Source organism: Notolepis coatsorum (assembly GCF_963971535.1).
Source record: "Notolepis coatsorum genome assembly, chromosome: 4".
Classification (NCBI taxonomy): Eukaryota; Metazoa; Chordata; class Actinopteri; order Aulopiformes; family Paralepididae; genus Notolepis; species Notolepis coatsorum.
This window is the reverse complement of record NC_140168.1, coordinates 16,221,785-16,241,021: the sequence shown is the minus strand read 5'-3', so window position 1 is coordinate 16,241,021 and position 19,237 is coordinate 16,221,785. Positions and strand designations below refer to the sequence as shown.

Below are 19,237 nucleotides of genomic sequence, written 5' to 3'. Positions count from 1 at the left end.
CGGGAGCAGTTAGGGGTTAAGTGTCTTGCTCAAAGACATGTCGACATGCTACCAGGAGGAGCCAGAATTGAACCGGGAACCTTACCTCCAGATTTCAGACGAACTCTCTGCCTCCTGAACCACTGTCACACCCCCCCCCCCCCCCCCCCCCCCACACACACACACACCTGTATATGATAATTCTGGGATACCAGTCTGTGGAATTTAAATGTAATGTGTTTGGCATAGACAATAAAATAAAATGACGTCTCACCTTCTCCACATCTCCCAGTCCCTCTGTGTCCAGCAGCACCAGAGTGTGGTCAGCCTTTCTGGGGTGAGGAACACACCACATCCAGATGCCCTTGGTCTTGGACTGGATGGTGGATCCCAGGGCGAATCCTTGAGAACAGAGAATTATTGTGCAATTATTGTGCAATGTAAACGTGCAGACTTAATAATGGCATAAAATAAGTACAAAAGTACAATGTCGCTCGAAGGCATGTGAACCCCCCCGGAACAGTCAGTCCCCCCAAAACCCCCACACATCAATCCCTACCACATCCCCATCCAAGACGCACCCCCGGATAAAGCATGCGATGACCGAAGGAAAACACAAAACAGCCCGCACGCCACTCACACCGCCATACACAGCGATGGGAATGCCACCCCTGTGGGCCGCCCCCATCATCCCCGGTCCCAGTGCCCCCGCTATCACGAGGAAAACCAGCGAATCCCACATCCCCACCCCCAAACTCCACAGAGGAATGACAGGCCACGCGCCCCAGGACCCGCAGCCACGCCAAAGGAGACAAGACTCCAAACACTCAAGCAGACAGACACAACAGCGGCCAAATGAGAAGACATGCAGGATCGGGGACGGTCCGAGATGACACCGGGACCACCGGGACACCCCGGAACCAGGGGCGTATTTGGCACGGGGGACTTGGGAATGGGTCCCCCCCATTTTTTCAGAATGCAGTTAATGTCCCCCCCCCGTCTGACTACCTGTATGCAAAGAGTAGTAGATGGGGGTCGCATTTGCACGGGCCAAGTACCCACTCGCTAAAGTACTCGTCTTTGCATAATAATAGCTCGGGTCGTCCCCTCAGCCGAGGTGTGTGTTAAAATACGTCATCACATACGGTATAAAGAGAGATAAGATAAGACATTCAGTGCTATGTCCGACTCCTACCTGCGTGCAGCAACAACGAGATGGCACCGTCGCCCAAGAGGAGAAAGCTACTTCTTCAAAGCAAACTAAGTTTTGCTACGCTGTCGCCCGGAGCTAAACCAGCAGCAGTGACGACACCACCACGAAACAGGAAGGCAAGTAACAGCATTTTAGCAGATTTTCTTTTTTTAATATAGGCCTAATGTATTTGTCCAGATTGACTATATAGCTATAGCTATTTGCCTGTTTGTTTCTCTTGAAAATAATCGTGGTTCATAAGTCCATGATTGATTGATTGATTGAAAAGTTTATTAACAGATTGCAGAATGGGTACAGTACAGTACAGCTCAATACATAAATTGTTAAGAGGATGCAGACCTGAGAAAGACTTTCGTCTTGTTTCCATCAGGGTCCCCCATTTTCAATTCATCATATGACACACACGACATACAGATAGACAGTACTGCTACATCTATACATTTATGACATACCAGATTTTCAAATACAGTACTGTTTGTGATACTAAAAAAATCCAGAAAAAGAGTATATTTTATCCAAAGCGCTTTACAATTTGTTACTCACATTTTTACCCATTCACTCACACATTCACACACCAACGGCGGAGGCAACCATGCAAGGTGCCAACCTGCTCATCGGGAGCAATTAGGGGTTAAGTGTCTTGCTCAAGGACACATCAACACGCTGCCCGGGAGGAGCGGGAATCGAACCGGGAACCTCCGGATTGCCAGACGACTGCTCTACCTCCCGAGCCACTGTCGCCCCAGTGTATCAGTACTAAATACCTATATGTCCCTATGCCATAAATGTCATGTATGTTGTGTATTTCATAAATGTCTATATGAATTGAGAGAGAGTTACGCCAGTGCCCGGAACACAGCAGAAGCTACAGCGAGCCCCCCACGCAAGGAACCCCAAAACCAGCCAGCGAACCGAGGGAGCCCAACGATGAAGACCAACCAAAATCCACCAAAGCACACTCAAGAGACCAATACCCAACTCCAGGGAAGGTCCGGGAAAGGTCCAGCCGAAGCCATAGGCGCCATAGGCTCCAACCAACCCCCCCCCCCCCAGACGCGTCTCTACAATTCGTAGCCGCATTTCTGCAGACCCCTCTCTGATTGGTTGAGGCCATTTCTGCAGACCCCTCTCTGATTGGTTTCAGCGAAGCCCCTCTCTGATTGGAAATGTACTACCAGATTCGCTTATAACGTTATTTCGCGTGACTTCGCGGTTTATTCATAACGTTATGCACATTTCACAACACAGCCAGCTGTCAGAAACTGTACATTGTAATGTTGTTATTTCGCGGCCTGCCCATTTGATGTTCCCAAATCATATTCAGAAAGTATCACAGAGACTTCTATTGACCAAGGAATTAGTTATTATTAGTAAGACACAACATTTCCGTAGCAATTGACCACCAGACTCTTTCTCTTAAGGCATTAACTGGGGTAATTAATATAAATGTTATATTGTAACTGTCTAGTTACACATTGGTTCCGAAACATGTATGTTCCAGGCTGCAATTAAAACTTTGAATCTGAGAGAGCTCTGATCAGCGAAGCCGGCGAGCGATTATTATTGGTTTTTAATGACAAACCAATTACATAATCCTATCCAACATATGTGTAAAGGCACACACAACATATTCCAGTTAACGGTATATTTTTTTAATGATTCGTTATGGCGTAATCAATACTTCCATGCGTATAAATTGCTTTCGCGACCTCCATGTTTTGGGGCTATTCATCAGAAAACTCGGATCCGGGATTCAGCTCCCATCCGTCGGGCAACAACTGTGGGTTTTCAGCCTCTCTCTCTGGAGCTTAACGGAGTTTCGACTCCTGGCTAGAGGAGCTTGTCGCGGCTCATGCGCATGCGCGCGCTCGGCCAATCAGAGAGGGGTCTGCAGAAATGGCCTCAACCAATCAGAGAGGGGTCTGCAGAAATGCGGCTACGAATTGTAGAGACGCCCCCCAGACCTCCCCCAGAGTCGAACACCAGCCCCCATCGCCGAAACTCCCTCAACCCACCGAAGAACCCACCACAACCCCCACAGCACCCCAAAATTTCCCAAAAGGTCCCAGTGCGATCCCAGACCACCCACAATGCCACACGCCCCCCTATCCAACCACCACCACGTCCATCTACCCAAACATCCAGAATCATCGCCCCACCCCCCCGGCACAGCTACAGGCCATGGAGCACACGACCCCGCCACCCCCCCCCCCCCCCCAACCGAATCTGAAAGCAAAAACATAGAACCCACCGATCCCCCCGCACCGGCAAGGCCACCAGGACCAGAGGCAGCAAGCAGCCCACAGAAACGATCCCGCCACCACCACACACAAACAATCCAAGTACACTCAAACTACCCGCATCCCCCTCCAACCACAACACGCCCCACCGGAAACTGCGTCCCAAATGAGGACAAACAAAGGCCAATGTGTGAAACACCTGAAAGACTATATACTGCCCTAAACTAATATAAGTAGGCTGAGTCAAAAACAGTTACAGACTAACCTCTAAACTTCCCCTGCGTTATAGGTAGTTTCATCTTCAACGAGAGCTGAAGAGAGTTCCATGTAGTAGGGGCACTATAACGAAAGGCTGATTTTCCAAGTTGGGTTTGTACATGGGGGACCTCCAGTGTAAGCCAATCATTTGAGTGTGTCATATAGGGTCTAGTGTTCCAAATTAATAGTGATGTGAGATAAGGAGGTAATTTCCCGTTAATGGCCTTAAGGATAAATAAATACCAGTGTTGATTTCACCTATCTGCCAGAGAAGACCAACCCACTTTTTTTTTTTTTTTTATCCACTTTTTCTCCCATTTTCTATATTTTCTCCCATCCCAATTTCGTATCATCCAATTCAACCCTCCCCTGTCACGAACGCTGTTTCTTGCCTCCCACAAGCCGGCTGCAATGTGGACTAAGTCATACATAGCACAAGTCCCCTCCGGTACTTGAGGTAACAGCAGTCGCATCTTTTCACCTGCGCAGCTCGATCTCTCAGTGGCGAGGAGTAACGCGTGGGAGGCTCACGCTGCCCCCCGACACTTCCTGATTCTACTGCGCAGGCGCACCAACCGACCTGTAGGAGTCGCTGTCCACAACGCCCGATCCCCACCCATCAGTTTCCCACCCCCTAATACGGCCAATGTGTATTAGTACGGACGACCAGCTAAACTGAAAGCAAATGTGGAGCGCTGGGCTCGAACAGGCAAGCCCAGCGTCTCCAGATTTCGTGGCGAGCGCCTTGCCCACTACGCCACGTAGCCGCCCTAGACCAACCCACTTTCTATAAGATGCAGTGGTGTGTATCATATCTGTTACCAGTGATAAATCTAAGAGCAGAATGATAAGCAGAATCTACTCTAGTGGTTTAAGAGTCGAAGGGGCAGCATTTCTATAAATCACATGTCCATAATCCAAGACAGATAGAAAGACGGCTTCAATAACCCACATCATTCGGAAACTAGATACATTTTTGCCTCAATTTACTGGCAAGGTTGTTTATATATGATATTTACAGCCCTTCAAGGCTGTAAAGGGGCTTCAATAATATCATTAATATAAATAGTAAATAAAACTGGGCCTAGGATCGATCCTTGTGGAACACCTTTTGTAATGGGTACAAATTCTGACTGGGTTTTGCCCACTTTAACACATTGGTTTCTGCTTGATAAATAGTTCCGGAACCAACTGCAAAGAATCTCATCAAAACCAATACTATACAGTCTATTCAACAGAAGAGAATGATCAACCGTATCAAACGCTTTGGATAAATCTATAAATTGGGCAGCACAATGTTTCTTTTTGTCCAATGCAGAAACAATATAATTTATAACTAAAGTGGTAGCTGAGATTGTACTATGGTTGGCTCTGAAACCAGATTGATGGGGGCTTAGAACAGAGTGATTAGAGAGAAATGTTTTGAGTTGGTTATTCACTAGTGATTCCAGAATTTTTGCTAAACAGGACAACTTGGAAATTGGACTATAATTGTTCAGGTCAGTTTTGTCTCCACCTTTATGCAAAGGAGAGACATGGGCCGTTTTCCAAATAGCGTCTGGCTAGAGTCCAGGCTCTATTCCTTTCTTTGAATAGCAATGATAGCAAACATATGTCTAAACTGAACACTGTGACCTCATTTTTTTACTTCTAATTTTACTATGTTATTTTATTTCATACTTATCTTGTCTTGCACAGTCTCTGGAGCGCAACAGTAAGAAGCATTTTGTATAAAAGTATTCTGTACTTCTGTATGACAACTATTAAAGAAACTTGAACTTGAACTCAGGTGTAAACCAAGGAGTTGACCTATCCTTGATTGATTGAAATTGATTGAACATTTTATTAACAGATTGCAGAATGGGTACAATACAGTACAGCTCAATACACACAATTGTTAAGGGGATGCAGACCAAAGAAATACTTTCGTCTTGTTTACATCAGGGTCCCCCATTTTCAATTCATCATAACATGACATACATGACATACAGATAGACAGTACTGCTACATCTATACATTTATGACATACCAGATTTACAAATACAGTACTGTTTGTGATACAAAAGAGTAAAAAAGAGAGTATATACATTTGACGAAGAAACTGTACATTGGAGGAGGTTGGGTAGGTGGGGTGGAGGGGGGGGGTTGGGTAGGTGGAGTGGGGTTGGGGGGGGGGGGAACTGTACATTGGAGGGGGTTGGGTTAGGACATTTACAGGGGCCAGTTTAGAATTGCAGTCTCTCGTAGGTGCTCTTTGAGAGTGGTTTTGAAAGTGGGTAGTGATTCACATTCCTTTACAGCTGTGGGTAGGGCGTTCCACATTGATAATTGCGAAACGTGTTTTGTCCCTTGTTTGAGCCAAATCTGGGTTTCACATGATTTGTGGAGCTCCCTCTGGTGTTGTGGTCGTGGTATTCACTGACCTTTGGGAAGTAATTTGACATGTACATGGGTACCTTAGTTGTGTAGTGTATCTTGTAGACCAGGCCCATTGCAAGTTGCTGTACTCTGTCGTCTACTCTAAGCCATCCTAGGTTGTCAAAGTGGGCAGGGGTGAGGTGGGTTCTAGGAGTAAGGTCAAGCAGGTCTGACCAGTTTGTTTTGTGATGTTTGTAATTTTGTTTTTAGCGCCTTTGAGGTGCTTTGGTACCATGAGGTGCAAGCATAGTCGTAGTACCCTTGAAAGAGTGCTCCTGCCAGAGTCTTCAGGGTATTCTTGTTTACCAGAGAGGAGATCCGGTACAAGAATCTAGTTCGTTGTTTGACTTTTTTTATTACATTGGATGCCATTTTGTCACAGGAAAGATTTGCCTCTAGGATGGAACCTAGGTATGTAATTTCATCTTTCCTTGTGACAATATTGTCACCCACTGTAACTGAGAAGCCGTCGGTCTTGCTGAGTTTGTTATTTGAACCGAAGAGAATGGACTCTGTTTTACCCAGGTGTAATGATAGTTTGTTATCAGCGAGCCAGGTGCAGATTTTGCCTAGTTCAGAGCTGAGGGTTTTTTCAACCTGTAACTTGTTCTTGTCAGAGACCAGCAGGGCTGAGTCATCCGCGAACAGGAACAAGTTGCAGTCACAAGCTGACGAAATTCCATTTGCATAAATTAGGAACAGTAGCGGACCTAGTATGCTTCCTTGTGGAACACCACAGCTCACTGGGAGGGGGGGGGGGGGGGGGGGGTAGGGTACCGTTTACCTCCACCATCTGTTCTCTCCCCTCCAGGTAGGATTGCATCCAGCTCACTGATAGACTATCAAAACCAATTGCTTTTAACTTGTCAATCAGAATGGAGTGATTGACAGTGTCGAAGGCCTTTTGTAGGTCCAGCATGACCATGCAGCAGTATTTGCCCACGTCCACCTGTTGTTTGATGTGGTCGTTCAAATAGAGAACATGAGTACATCAGCTGTTGTTACCATTTCAAGTTTGAATTCATCTTTGCGGACCCCTAGGTTTTTGTAGTATGCTACTATGTGTTCTACCCCAAAATGCCCTGAGTGGGAGGGTAGTTTATTAACCAGTGTTGTGGCTATGTTTGTAAAGAATATGTTTAGGTATTTGGCCACATCCAGTTTGTCTGTGATGAGAGTGTTTTCTGTCTTTATGTTTATGTTTGTAAATCTGGTTTTAAGCTTTTTTCTGCAGCCTAGTTGGTTGTTGAGTCATTTCCAAAGTTCGCAGGGTTTGTTTTTGTTTTCCTCGGTTTTGTCATTGATGAAATATTTTTTTGCGGTTTTGATCATGGTGTTTACGTAATTTCTTAGTCTGTTTCTTTGAATTTTTTGTTCAACCACGTGGGCTTGGAGTTCACTGTTTGAGCTTTTGGTAAGCTTTGTCTGACTTTTATAAAGTTCCGAGCATTTTTTGTCTGGTTTTCATAGCGGTCAGTATTTCAGTGTGCATCCACGGCTCAGCGCGGTTTTTAACCCTGGTGGTTCTTAGGGGTGCCATGTTGTTAAGTATTGTTGTGAATTTGGTTTTGAATCCAAGCCATGTTTCTTCAACTAGTGTACCACTGAGCTCATCTGACCAGTCCATGCTCTACAGTTCTAGGTTAAAGGCCTCTCTAGAGTAGGTTTTGAGGTCCCTAGATGTAACTGTTTTGTGACAGCCGGCCTTTTGTTTTAGCTTTTTGTGGGTGCAGAATGTAATGATCACTTAACCCGCATGCTATCACCCCTTTGTTGGAGATCATGGACTTGTCAGAGGTCAGAATTAGATCAATGGTAGTTTGTGTTGAATCACATACTCTTGTGGGTTGAGTGATTAGCTGGCTGAAACCGTGCAGATCACAAAACCTACCGAAGGCCTTGAAGACGGGTGCTTCTTTACGTAGCATATCCGTGTTCCAGTCCCCGATAAGAATCTTTTCTACACCTTCCACCCCAGCTAAACACCCATCCAGTGTGTCATAGAAACCACTCTGCTCTGGTGGTCTATAGATTGTGCCTACTAGTATGGATTTCACCCTTTCAAATAAGATTTCAACCCAAACTGTTTCAATGTCATCATGGTCAAGGTCAGTACGGTTGATGAATTTGGTGTCTTTATGAATATACATGCAGACACCACCTCCATACTGGTTCCTATCCTTCCTGACAATTGAATCGTTTTCGATTTCAATCTCCGGGTTCATAACAGATGTATCAAGTTTTGTTTCAGAGAAGCATAGAATATCTGTCTCACCGTTGATGAATAATTGTCTGATTTTAGCCAGTTTTGGTCTCAGGCTGTTTATGTTTAGATGGAAAATGTTTAGACCATTTGCTTTTGTTATTATGTTGATGTCTTCAGGTTTGAGGTATTGTTGTCCGTCTGTGTCTGGTGCTGCTGTGGGGGAGGGGGTGGCTTTGTTGATGTCGTCTTGTGGTCTGTGTGTGGGTAATGGTACGTGGGGAAGGGGGGTCCTTTGTCCTGTATCTTCTCTGGCGGCAACCTTTTGTCCTGGATTCGAGGTTAAGACGCTGTGTATTGCCGCAATCCCCATGGCTGGATGTTTCCGCTCCGAGCCATTTAGAAGGTAAAAGTCGCAATGGGACTATTTTTTTTACTCTTTCCACTTCTGTCTGATGGTGTAGTTTCCATGTTACATTGTGTTGAATGTTGAAGTACTGGTCCGTAATCCAAAGGAGGGAGAGTAGAAAGTGTATAAAAAACCTTGTTGATGTTTTGTTTTGACGCCGTTGTTGGGAGCTGTGAATAATGCGACTGTCCATGTCGAAAGCTATGAGGTGGACAATCCCTTCACTCTGAGTCTCAGAAAGTAGCATCTTCAGGCTCCCAGAACGCAGTTCCGTGTGGATGAAAGGTGCATACGATACGACCGAAAATCGGTTTCGTCTGGACATGGCCTAAGTATACAGTATATACCCATATTTGTCTGAATATACCTGCATATAACCCCTCTACTTGCTTGTACACCTGCACGTAACCCATAGCTCTGTATGATAGCATGTACAATAATGCTGTACATATCATATACATATATTTATTCTGGGGTAAGGCACACACCACATCCAAATACCTATCCTCAGTCCTCACCTGTCTGTACTTACCTGCACATAGTCCCGCTAGCGGACTGACCATCGGGAGCACCGGGAGTTTTCCCGGTGGCCTGGCAGACTGGCATGGCCTGGCCCTGTCAGACTGGCAATGTTTTTTATTTTATTTATTTATTTGTATATTATATTATTTTGTTGCCCGCAGTCAGGCCACTGAAATCCAAAGCAGGCCACGGTCAGTATAAGTGTTTCTAGTTGCGCGGAGATGTGCTCTCTAATATACGTTCGTTCCGCAGGAATGAGTTAACTTGTCTGTTCTCATTCACAACCCAGCGCTAGGCAGCGCAGCGCGCCAGGGCTCTACGCTAACCTTTTTCACTAGGGGCACAGGTGCTCCTAAATGAAAAAATTTAGGAGCACACAAAGAAATTTAGGAGCACCCAAAAATATTTAGGAGCACAGTGAAAATATTTCAAGTAACAGAGTTTTTTCTTTTTTTTTTTTAATAAATGTATATTTGTACTGTGCGTGCATGTGCAAACGGGAACGGGACACACATCTGTGCAATAGCACATACCACCAAAGTCACTGGCCCACTGTGTGCGTGTGTGTATCATCTGCATGTGCAAACGGGAATGGGACACAGACATTTGAACTATTAATTAAGTGATTAATGCCTACTGTGGCAAAGTTGTAGCCAACAACTAGGCCTAATAAGAAAGGCAGTGACATTGAACAAAAAGGAGACACTGGCTTTACAACCAGGGCCATCAGTAGAGGGGGGAGCTAGTGTTGCTCTTCTAGAAAAATAATCCTTTCAGGATTGCCTATTGAAATACTGTACACCTCCAGTACAGAAACATTGTTTATGAGTTTGCGTGTCAGGTAGACCATTGATTGACAGTCGATTCTGCCAATTATGACGTCACACCGCTTGCACTCTGGCCGTCCGGCGCTGCAGCTAGACCCTATTGCCACACCGCTTGCACTCTGGCCGTCCGGCGCTGCAGCTGGACCCTATTGCCCACCTCTGCGGTTGATAACGCTAGCCAAGTTAGCTGTACACACATACACAGTGGGCCAGTTGTAGGGGTGTAACAATGCATCGCAATGCATCGATCCTACTTTGCAATATTTACAAAACATGACATTGTTTTCTAACTCTAGCCATGGGAAAATGTTTAGCCAATTCACGTTAAATTTGTATGTCTTCCCTCCGGCTCCAGTGGGTGTAGCTTCGCTAGCTACAGTGGCTACATTGGGTGCTACAGTGGGGGTAGTAGTGGGTGTAGCCTCGCTAGCTTGGCCAACTTCGCTAGCATGCTGGCTAGTGTCAGTATCTTGGTTAACATTAACGTTAACTATCACCTCTGTAACATGAGCTGCCTCGCCTGACTTCTCATTCTCCGGTATCTTTCGCGCAAAATAAAAATGAATGGGCTTCGACATGGCTGTATTGTCTGACTCAGACAGTGACGCTGATCAGTTTCCAGTCGCGTGACCACAGGAAACTCAACTGTGATTGGAACGTTTATGCGGCTGTGAACTGTGGGACTTGTAGTTTTTTAACGATTCTCGCAACGGAGGAAAAAAAAGAATGAATGAGGCTGTAATCTGAGTCGCACGCCGTGCGAGTAATTGATTTTTCAGGTTCGCACACATATTTTTAGGGGCATATGCGAGCAATATGGTCGCACTGTAGAGCCCTGCACGGGCATGTCAGATTGATGTTTGTAGCTAGATAATCCTCCGTGGAGCACTGCTTTCCAACATGAAGAGAAAGGGTGGTGCAGAGAGGGAAAGACACACAAAAAAAGGCACTAGTCAGAGATGCTGCTAAAAGTTTTTTTGAGCAGTCCTTTTATCATCTACTATGACTCGAAGAAGACTTGGAACTAGCGATTGAGACCAGGCATAAACTCATAAAGAAAGAAAGCATAAAGATTAAGAAATCGAGAAGTTGGGTAATTTTCCTATTGACTTGTATACAATCAGAATTCTTTTTGCAGCTGTTGACTGTATAAATGGGGGAGTTATATACAAATGCACCCCATGCAGTTGTTATGAACAGTGAAATTAGCTATAGACAGTGTTGGTTGCTGTAATTAAACTAATTACAATTTTACTTTTTTCTTATTTCTGCTCATTGAATAGTAAATTCCAGATGTTTATTTTTTTAGTTCAAGAGTTTTAAAATAGAGTAAAGGATTTGCCCATCACTTTTCCACAGAGTTCACACACTAATATGAAGCACTCTTCTTTAAATAAAGTTTGCTGTGATTTGAAGCTTTTCTACAGTTGCATGTTTTGTTTTTGTTTTAACTTTTTCCTATTATACTTGCAGTTATGTAGGCAATGTTGAATTCTATTATAGTGAACAAATAGGTAACATGTAACGTCATCATATTAGCATTCCTACCCAAGAATAAATAAAGTTATCCAAAAACAAATTAATTTAATTCATTAATTTGTTTATTTCAATTGAGACACTAATGGAAACAAATAAAAAGATAAACATTTAAAATAAAACAGCAACATGTAAGAAACTTTGTAAACATTGTAAGGTCACTACGTTAGGGAGGAACTAATCACCTGTATCGGTTGGTTTTAACGTGTTCTTTGTTGTTGTAACACACAGCGGCTCTGTAGCTACAACTTAAGCTAGACTCAGAGACATTTCACACAAAGCTGACCACCTCTTCAAATTAGGCAAAAATGAATGTCAGACTTTTTTGGGAAGCCTCAACAAAAGAAGATTATGTGACCGCCACCGCCTCGACATTGATGCCCTAATAAAGACCTTCATCAGCGCCAACCCGGAGAGAAAGGCCACATTTGGAGTTGGAGATGAAGTTGTGGGATGCATGCAGCAGGCACGGCGCATCTAAGGTAAGGGACAATATATAATGTTGTTGTTTAAAACTGCCGCCGTGCAGCAGCATCAGGCATTGGGATTATTGGCTGTGTTGGCACTTTCTTCGTCTGTTACCATGGTGATCTGATCTGTGGTCTGTGCTGCCCTGCTAAACTGTGAGTTGTTCAGCAAACTTAACAGTCGAGTCATTCCTGCTTGTTAATCCCCCCCCCCCCCCCCCCCCCCTTTTCGTTTACCCCCCCCCCAGCATCCGTTACAAATTCCCGGTAGGAATTATGGTCCCAGTCCACGACTGCATAGTCCTTTACTATATCTATATCTGTACATATCCTACTCTTACTAGTTACGCTGCTGGCCTGTAGTAGTCTACTGTCTTTATTTATTATACTACAACTCTGAACATACATCTGATTATCACTACACTCAGTAGTACCAATTTGTATATTTTGTATTTGTACCCAGTTTAACCACCTGTGTACATTGTATACTGCTGTTGTACTTTACTGCTACATTTTCACTCTGGTTGGATGCCAAACTTATTTCCGTGGTACTGTACTTACGCTGCATAATGACAATACATTTGAAATCTTATTTGAAAGGGCGAAATCAGTACTAGTAGGCACAATCTATAGACCGCCAGAACACAGTGGCTTCTATGACACACTTGATGGGTGTTTAGCTGGGGTGGAGGGCGTAAAAAAGATTCGTATTGGGGACTGGAACACGGATATGCTACGTAAAGCAGCACCCGTCTTCAAGGCCTTCAGTAGGTGTTGTGATCTGCACGGCCTCAGCCAGCTAATCACCCAACCCACACGTGTATGTGAATCAACTCAGACTACCATTGACCTCATCCTGACCTCTGACAAGTCCAAGATCTCCAATAAAGGGGTCATAGCATGCAAGTGATCATTATATGATATTCTGTACCCGCAAAAAGCTAAAACAAAAAGCTGGCTGTCACAAAACAGTCACATCTAGAGACCTTACTGTAAATTGTACCTAAATTGTACCTCATCCCATTTCTGCTTTGCACTATATAGTACTGTACATTAGTACACTGCATAGTATTGTATATTATATGGTAACTCAGTTACGTCTATTCTGCATCGAACATTGTACATATGTCTATACTGAACACTGTGACCTCATTTTCTACTTCTAAATTACATGCTATACTATGTTATTTGATACTATCTTGTCTAGCACAGTCTCTGGAGCGTAACAGTAAGAAGCATTTTGTATGAAAGTATTCTGTACTTCTGTATGACAACTATTAAAGAAACTTGAAACCTCAAAACCTACTCTAGCGAGGCCTTTAACCTTGAACTGGAGAGCCTGGACTGGTCAGATGAGCTCAATGGTACACTGGTTGAAGAAACATGGCTTGGTTTCAAAACCAAATTTTCAACAATACTAAACAACATGGCCCCCCTAAGAACCACCAGGGTAAAAAATCGCGCTGAGCCGTGGATGCACACTGAAATACTGAAACCAGAGACAAAAAATGCTCTGAGTTTTGTAAAAGTCAGTCAAAGCTTACCAAAAGCACGAGCAGTGAACTCTAAACAAAAAATCTAATCTACGAATTCCAATCTGGCTTCAGAACATCCCACTCCACTGACACATGCCTTCTCTATTTAAACGACCACATCAAACAAGAGGTGGACGCGGGCAAATACTGCGGCATGGTCATGCTGGACCTACAAAAGGCCTTTGACACTGTCAATCACACCATTCTGATTGACAAGCTAAAAGCAATTGGTTTTGATAGTCTATCAGTGAGCTGGATGCAATCCTACCTGGAGGGGAGAGAACAGATGGTGGAGGTAAACGGCACCCTATCCCCCCCCCTCCCAGTGAGCTGTGGTGTTCCACAAGGAAGCATACTAGGACCGCTACTGTTCCTAATTTATGCAAATGACATGTCGTCAGCTTGTGACTGCAACTTGCTCCTGTTTGCGGACGACTCAGCCCTGCTGGTCTCTGACAAGAACAAGTTACAGGTTGAAAAAACCCTCAGCTCGGAACTAGACAAAATCTGCATATGGCTCGCTGAAACTATCATTACACATGGGCAAAACAGAGTCCATTCTCTTCGGTTCAAATAACAAACTCAGCAAGACCGACGGCTTCTCAGTTACAGTGGGTGACAATATTGTCACAAGGAAAGATGAAATTACCTACCTGGGTTCCATCCTAGAGGCTAATCTTTCCTGTGACAAAATGGCATCCAATGTAATAAAAAAAACTCGATTCTTGTACCGGATCTCCTCTCTGGTAAACAAGAATACCCTGAAGACTCTGGTGGGAGTACTCATTCAAGGGTACTACGACTATGCTTGCACCTCATGGTACCAAAGCACCTCAAAGGCGCTAAAAACAAAATTACAAACATCTCAAAACAAACTGGTCAGACTACTGCTTGACCTTACTCCTAGAACCCACCTCACCCCTGCCCACTTTGACAACCTAGGATGGCTTAGAGTAGACGACAGAGTACAGCAACTTGCAATGGGCCTGGTCTACAAGATACACTACACAACCAAGGTACCCATGTACATGTCAAAATACTTCCCAAAGGTCAGTGAATACCACGATCACAACACCAGAGGGAGCTCCACAAATCATGTTAAACCCAGATTCGGCTCAAACAAGGGACTAAACACGTTTCGCAATTATGCCACATCAATGTGGAACGCCCTACCCAAAAGCTGTAAAGGAATGTGAATCACTACCCACTTTCAAAACCACTCTCAAAGAACACCTACGGGAGACTGCTATTCGAAACTGGCCCATGTAAATGTCCTAACCCAACCCCCTCCAATGTACAGTAAATTACCAAGAATGGTTCTGTCAATATTCCAATGTACAGTTTTGCTTGTACAGTTGTACAGTGAACCCCACCCACCCCTCCTACCCAACCCCCCCACCCCACCCACCCAACCACCTCCAATGCACAGTCGCCCCCCCCCCCCCCCGCCCTTTGCACTTTAGATTCTCCATCTACACCACCATGCCTCGCGTTTGAGCACAAGAGAAATAGGTCCACTGTGATCACAGCATTAGACATGCCATATCACCCACTGGAGGTGTAACCCAACCCTCCTGTTAGGCCTAAACAGGTTATTCACGGCTGGCTGCCAACAGAGTCTTTGGTTGGATTGAAAGCACATGTTGCAGCGTGGAGAGATTCTCTGTGGAATGGACAGTAACAAAGTATTCATACGGGGGAGTAAACGAAACTTAGTGGGTGCGTTGAAGAGATATGGAGTGAGTGACCTAGATACATAAGAGAGTAATAAATAAGGTACAATGTGTATGAGAGATATGGGGTACGCCGTGTTGGGGGTAAGTTAAAATAGTACTTTTAGCAGTAACAAAGTAATATGCACTTTAGCACTTTAGATTGCACTTTAGATTATGCACTAAGAATGCTCGATGCACTTCAGATGCCATCGTGCCACTTGCAACCAGTAACAACAGGGACAACGATGGAAATAAGTCCTGTACTTTTCATTTATCCCTGACAAGGCAAATACAAATGTTGATCTGTCAATGTTGTTATGTTTGTTGTCAATAAAATCAAATAAAATATAACGCGTTACCAATAGTGTCTCAGTAATATCATGACAGTTACTATGTCAAGTAAACACACTAAACCTACCACCTGACGCTTTCTGTAGTCCTGTGATTATTTGGAATCGTGTCAGTCTCTCTCCTCCAAACTGTGTGAAATAATGTCCGATGCCTTTTCTCAGGTGATTGTCTCAGGTAATTTTCTCAGGTGAGTGAGGGTATCGATTCTACAGAACTGCTACGCCCCCCAACGTATATTCACTTCCCTCCCCTCTAGTTTTGAGACACACAACAAGCAACTAGACATGCAAGGTGATGTCAAAACCTAAAGTAGCCGATCTATAAAGCTACTATAGGCTATAATCTATGCTGCCTACTAACTATGAAGCTACTATAGTCTATGCTGCATACTAACTATGAAGCTACTCTAGGGTATAATCTATACTGCATACTAACTATGAAGGTACTATAGTCTATAGTCTATACTGCAGACTAACTATGAAGCTAGTATAGGCTATAGTCTAGGCTGCCTACTAACTATGAATCTACTATAGTCTATAGTCTAGGCTGCATACTAACTATGAAGCTACTCTAGGGTATAATCTATACTGCATACTAACTATGAATCTACTATAGTCTATAGTCTATACTGCATACTAACTATGAAGCTACTGTAGGCTATGGTTTATGCTGCATTGCTGCATACTAACTATGAAGCTATTATGAATAATTTGATGCTCTATATAGGAAGCTCTCATCAACCCTAAACCGGGGCTTAACGCTAATAATACGATCCAGACACATATACTATAATTGTTTAAGTATATCTACTCTAAATGTGACTCTAAAGAGTGACTTTTACAGAAACCAATCCAGCTTCCCTATGATGTCACTCACACATTCACACACTGACGGTGGAGGCAGCCATGCACTCTGTCTCCTGAGCCACTGGCCCCCCACCCAAATGTAAGCACTTGTTGTAAGTATCCAAATGTAAGTTAGGGGGGGTTGCAGGGGACACGTCCCCCTCAATATTGAGAAGAGGTCAATTTGAGGTCAATTTGTTTTTTGTAACCCAAAAGAGGTTAAAAAAAACAAGGGGGTCAAAACATTTATATATATCCTTCTTACCTGTAAGCTGTAACTATATATAATAATACAGGAGAATAAATATTTGAAAGCAATACAGAATGTCTGAGAGCCTTACTGCATTGTATTCCATTATATTTGTGTCTTTTCCTTTACATAAATGAAAACATTTCCACCATAAATTGATGCAGAAAAGGCACAAATTGGTGCAGAAAAGTACACCAGGATGCAGGAAATTAAGGGCGGGATCCACTAAGAACGGATTGCGTGGTGGGAATTGCACCCTTAACTGCGCAGGGTTTGCACGCAGATTCTGTTCCGTCTTCGCGAGCTATCCACACTAAGGACATTGCGCGGATGAGATACCAGACACGCCCACTATGTGTGGCTCGCGGAGCAGTCTGCACTCCTGACAGCGCTGTTGGCAGATATCAGGAAGTGGAAAAATAAGCCAGAAATGAGGCAAAAGTCCAATGTACACGGCAGGCAAGCGACGTCTGTAAGTGTGTGTGTGTGTGTGTGTGTGTGTGTGTGTGTGTGTGTGTGTGTGTGTGTGTGTGTGTGTGCGCATGTGAGAGACGGAGAGAGGGAGAGAAACGGGTTGTTTCATTCATAACAATGGAAGCGATACAAAAATGGCCCGCCGTGTGCGTTGGACTATAGACACAAAATACAAATTAAGCGCTCTATACATTAAGAAGTAAACGAAATACAATACGAAATGAACGGAATACGAATGGTGAAAAATACGTAACTTATGCACATAGCGTATTTTTCACCATTAGTATTCCGTTCATTTTGTATTGTATTTCGTTTACATCGTAATGTATAGAGCACTTCATTTGTATTTTCATGACACACTGCGTCCTGTGTTTTTGTCACTATCTTTCGTCATTGCATTATGTTTGTAATGTCCTATTCCAATTACATTTGTCACATATAATTGGACTATATTCTATTGTGCTATATTTAATTTGGTTTATATCCCATTTAATTGTATTCAATCTCTTTATTAAGTTGTAAATATTTGATTTCATAATTATATTATATTATATTGTGCTTAACTTAGTTCATATTTCATTTTATATTACACCACCTCTTTATTGTGATTATAACCTAACCCTGCAGCACCCAAAGGAGTGGAGAGGAGGTATTTTTCATTTAATAATAATAATAATAATATAATAATAATAATAATAATAATAATAATAATAATAATAATAATAATAATAATAATAATAATAATAATAATAATAATAATAATAATAATAATAATAATAATAATAATAATAATAATAATAATAATAATAATAAATAATAATAATAAATAATAATAATAATAATAACTTCATAATAATAACTTCATAATAATAATAATCATGACGTTGCATTACTGTTGATCAGCACGCTTATCAGAAATAAATGTTTACTGTGTGATAATCTCAGAACCAAGCATTTGAAATGACCTGGTTTAGTGCTTAGCCTTATTTATAATAGTGTTCAGACTTGGAGCAAATCAAGCCACTTTGCGAAGGCTATCTTCGCCTGGGGCTGCATATTTCTTTAACAAATTATATACTGTTTATAAGATCTATTTTCTGCTGTTCCAACGAAAACCTCAATCAACCAAATCTGTCCATAGATTCTGGCTATACAGGACGAAATGTAAGGGAGCGTCCTTATACTACTGTACTATACTGTAATTCCCGTGACAACACACCCCTCTTGACAATTAAGGGGCACTGTGCCAGTGAAGATATTTTATAATTGACGAATATTTTGAGTGAGCAAGTTGTATTTAATGTTTAGTTATAATAGAACCTCAGCATTATCCTCCAGAATAAATGTTTCATTGGCCTGCTTCCAGCGTCTATACTCCTCATGGGACGACGTTATAAATTAAACATTTATTCTGGAGCATATGAGTGTGCGGTGGTACAATTGAAACGTGAGTGTAGTCAATAATTATAATAATAATAAACTGTATTTATATAGCACCTTTCATACACGGATTGCAGTTCAAAGTGCTTTATATATAATGAATACATAATAAAACATGCAGCAAGAGCAATGCATAACACAAATACAAATTGCAGCATGATGCAAAATCAAAATCTCGTTTAAAAATCAATCAATCAATAACGCAGACAACATTGGGAAATAATGTTAAATAACAATATTTAAATAATAATAAATACAATCGCATGGGATCTCTGGGTGGCGGCATGGCTCAATGTCATCCTTTATTTCATCCAGTAGATCAAGGATTGATTGAGCTGGCAACCTGTGTCTCTGGATGATTTCGGTCTCAATTAAATAAAAAAGGTGATATTCTCCTTCTAAATATTCTTTCACGGGCACGCCTGGCATTACGATGCCTGCGTCTGGCAACAATTACTGCTGCCATGATCACCTGTGATGCTGGCAGTGACACTGGTATGATGCCTCTTTATAGCGCTGGATCTGCGCTTATTTACCACCATGTCTGTGAAGACG

At 42.9% G+C, this 19,237-nt stretch overlaps 1 protein-coding gene across 2 annotated transcripts in view; it reads right to left on the bottom strand.

The window, feature by feature from the left end:
• Nucleotides 1–19,237, bottom strand: part of LOC311226863 (guanylate-binding protein 6-like) — a 61,917-nt gene that overhangs the window by 30,264 nt on the left and 12,416 nt on the right. For both annotated transcript variants that reach the window (XM_084312288.1, XM_084312287.1), the window contains exon 3: nucleotides 254–381. In XM_084312288.1, coding sequence (XP_084168414.1) covers nucleotides 254–381 — 128 coding nt within the window. The remainder of the gene's footprint in view (nucleotides 1–253; nucleotides 382–19,237) is intronic.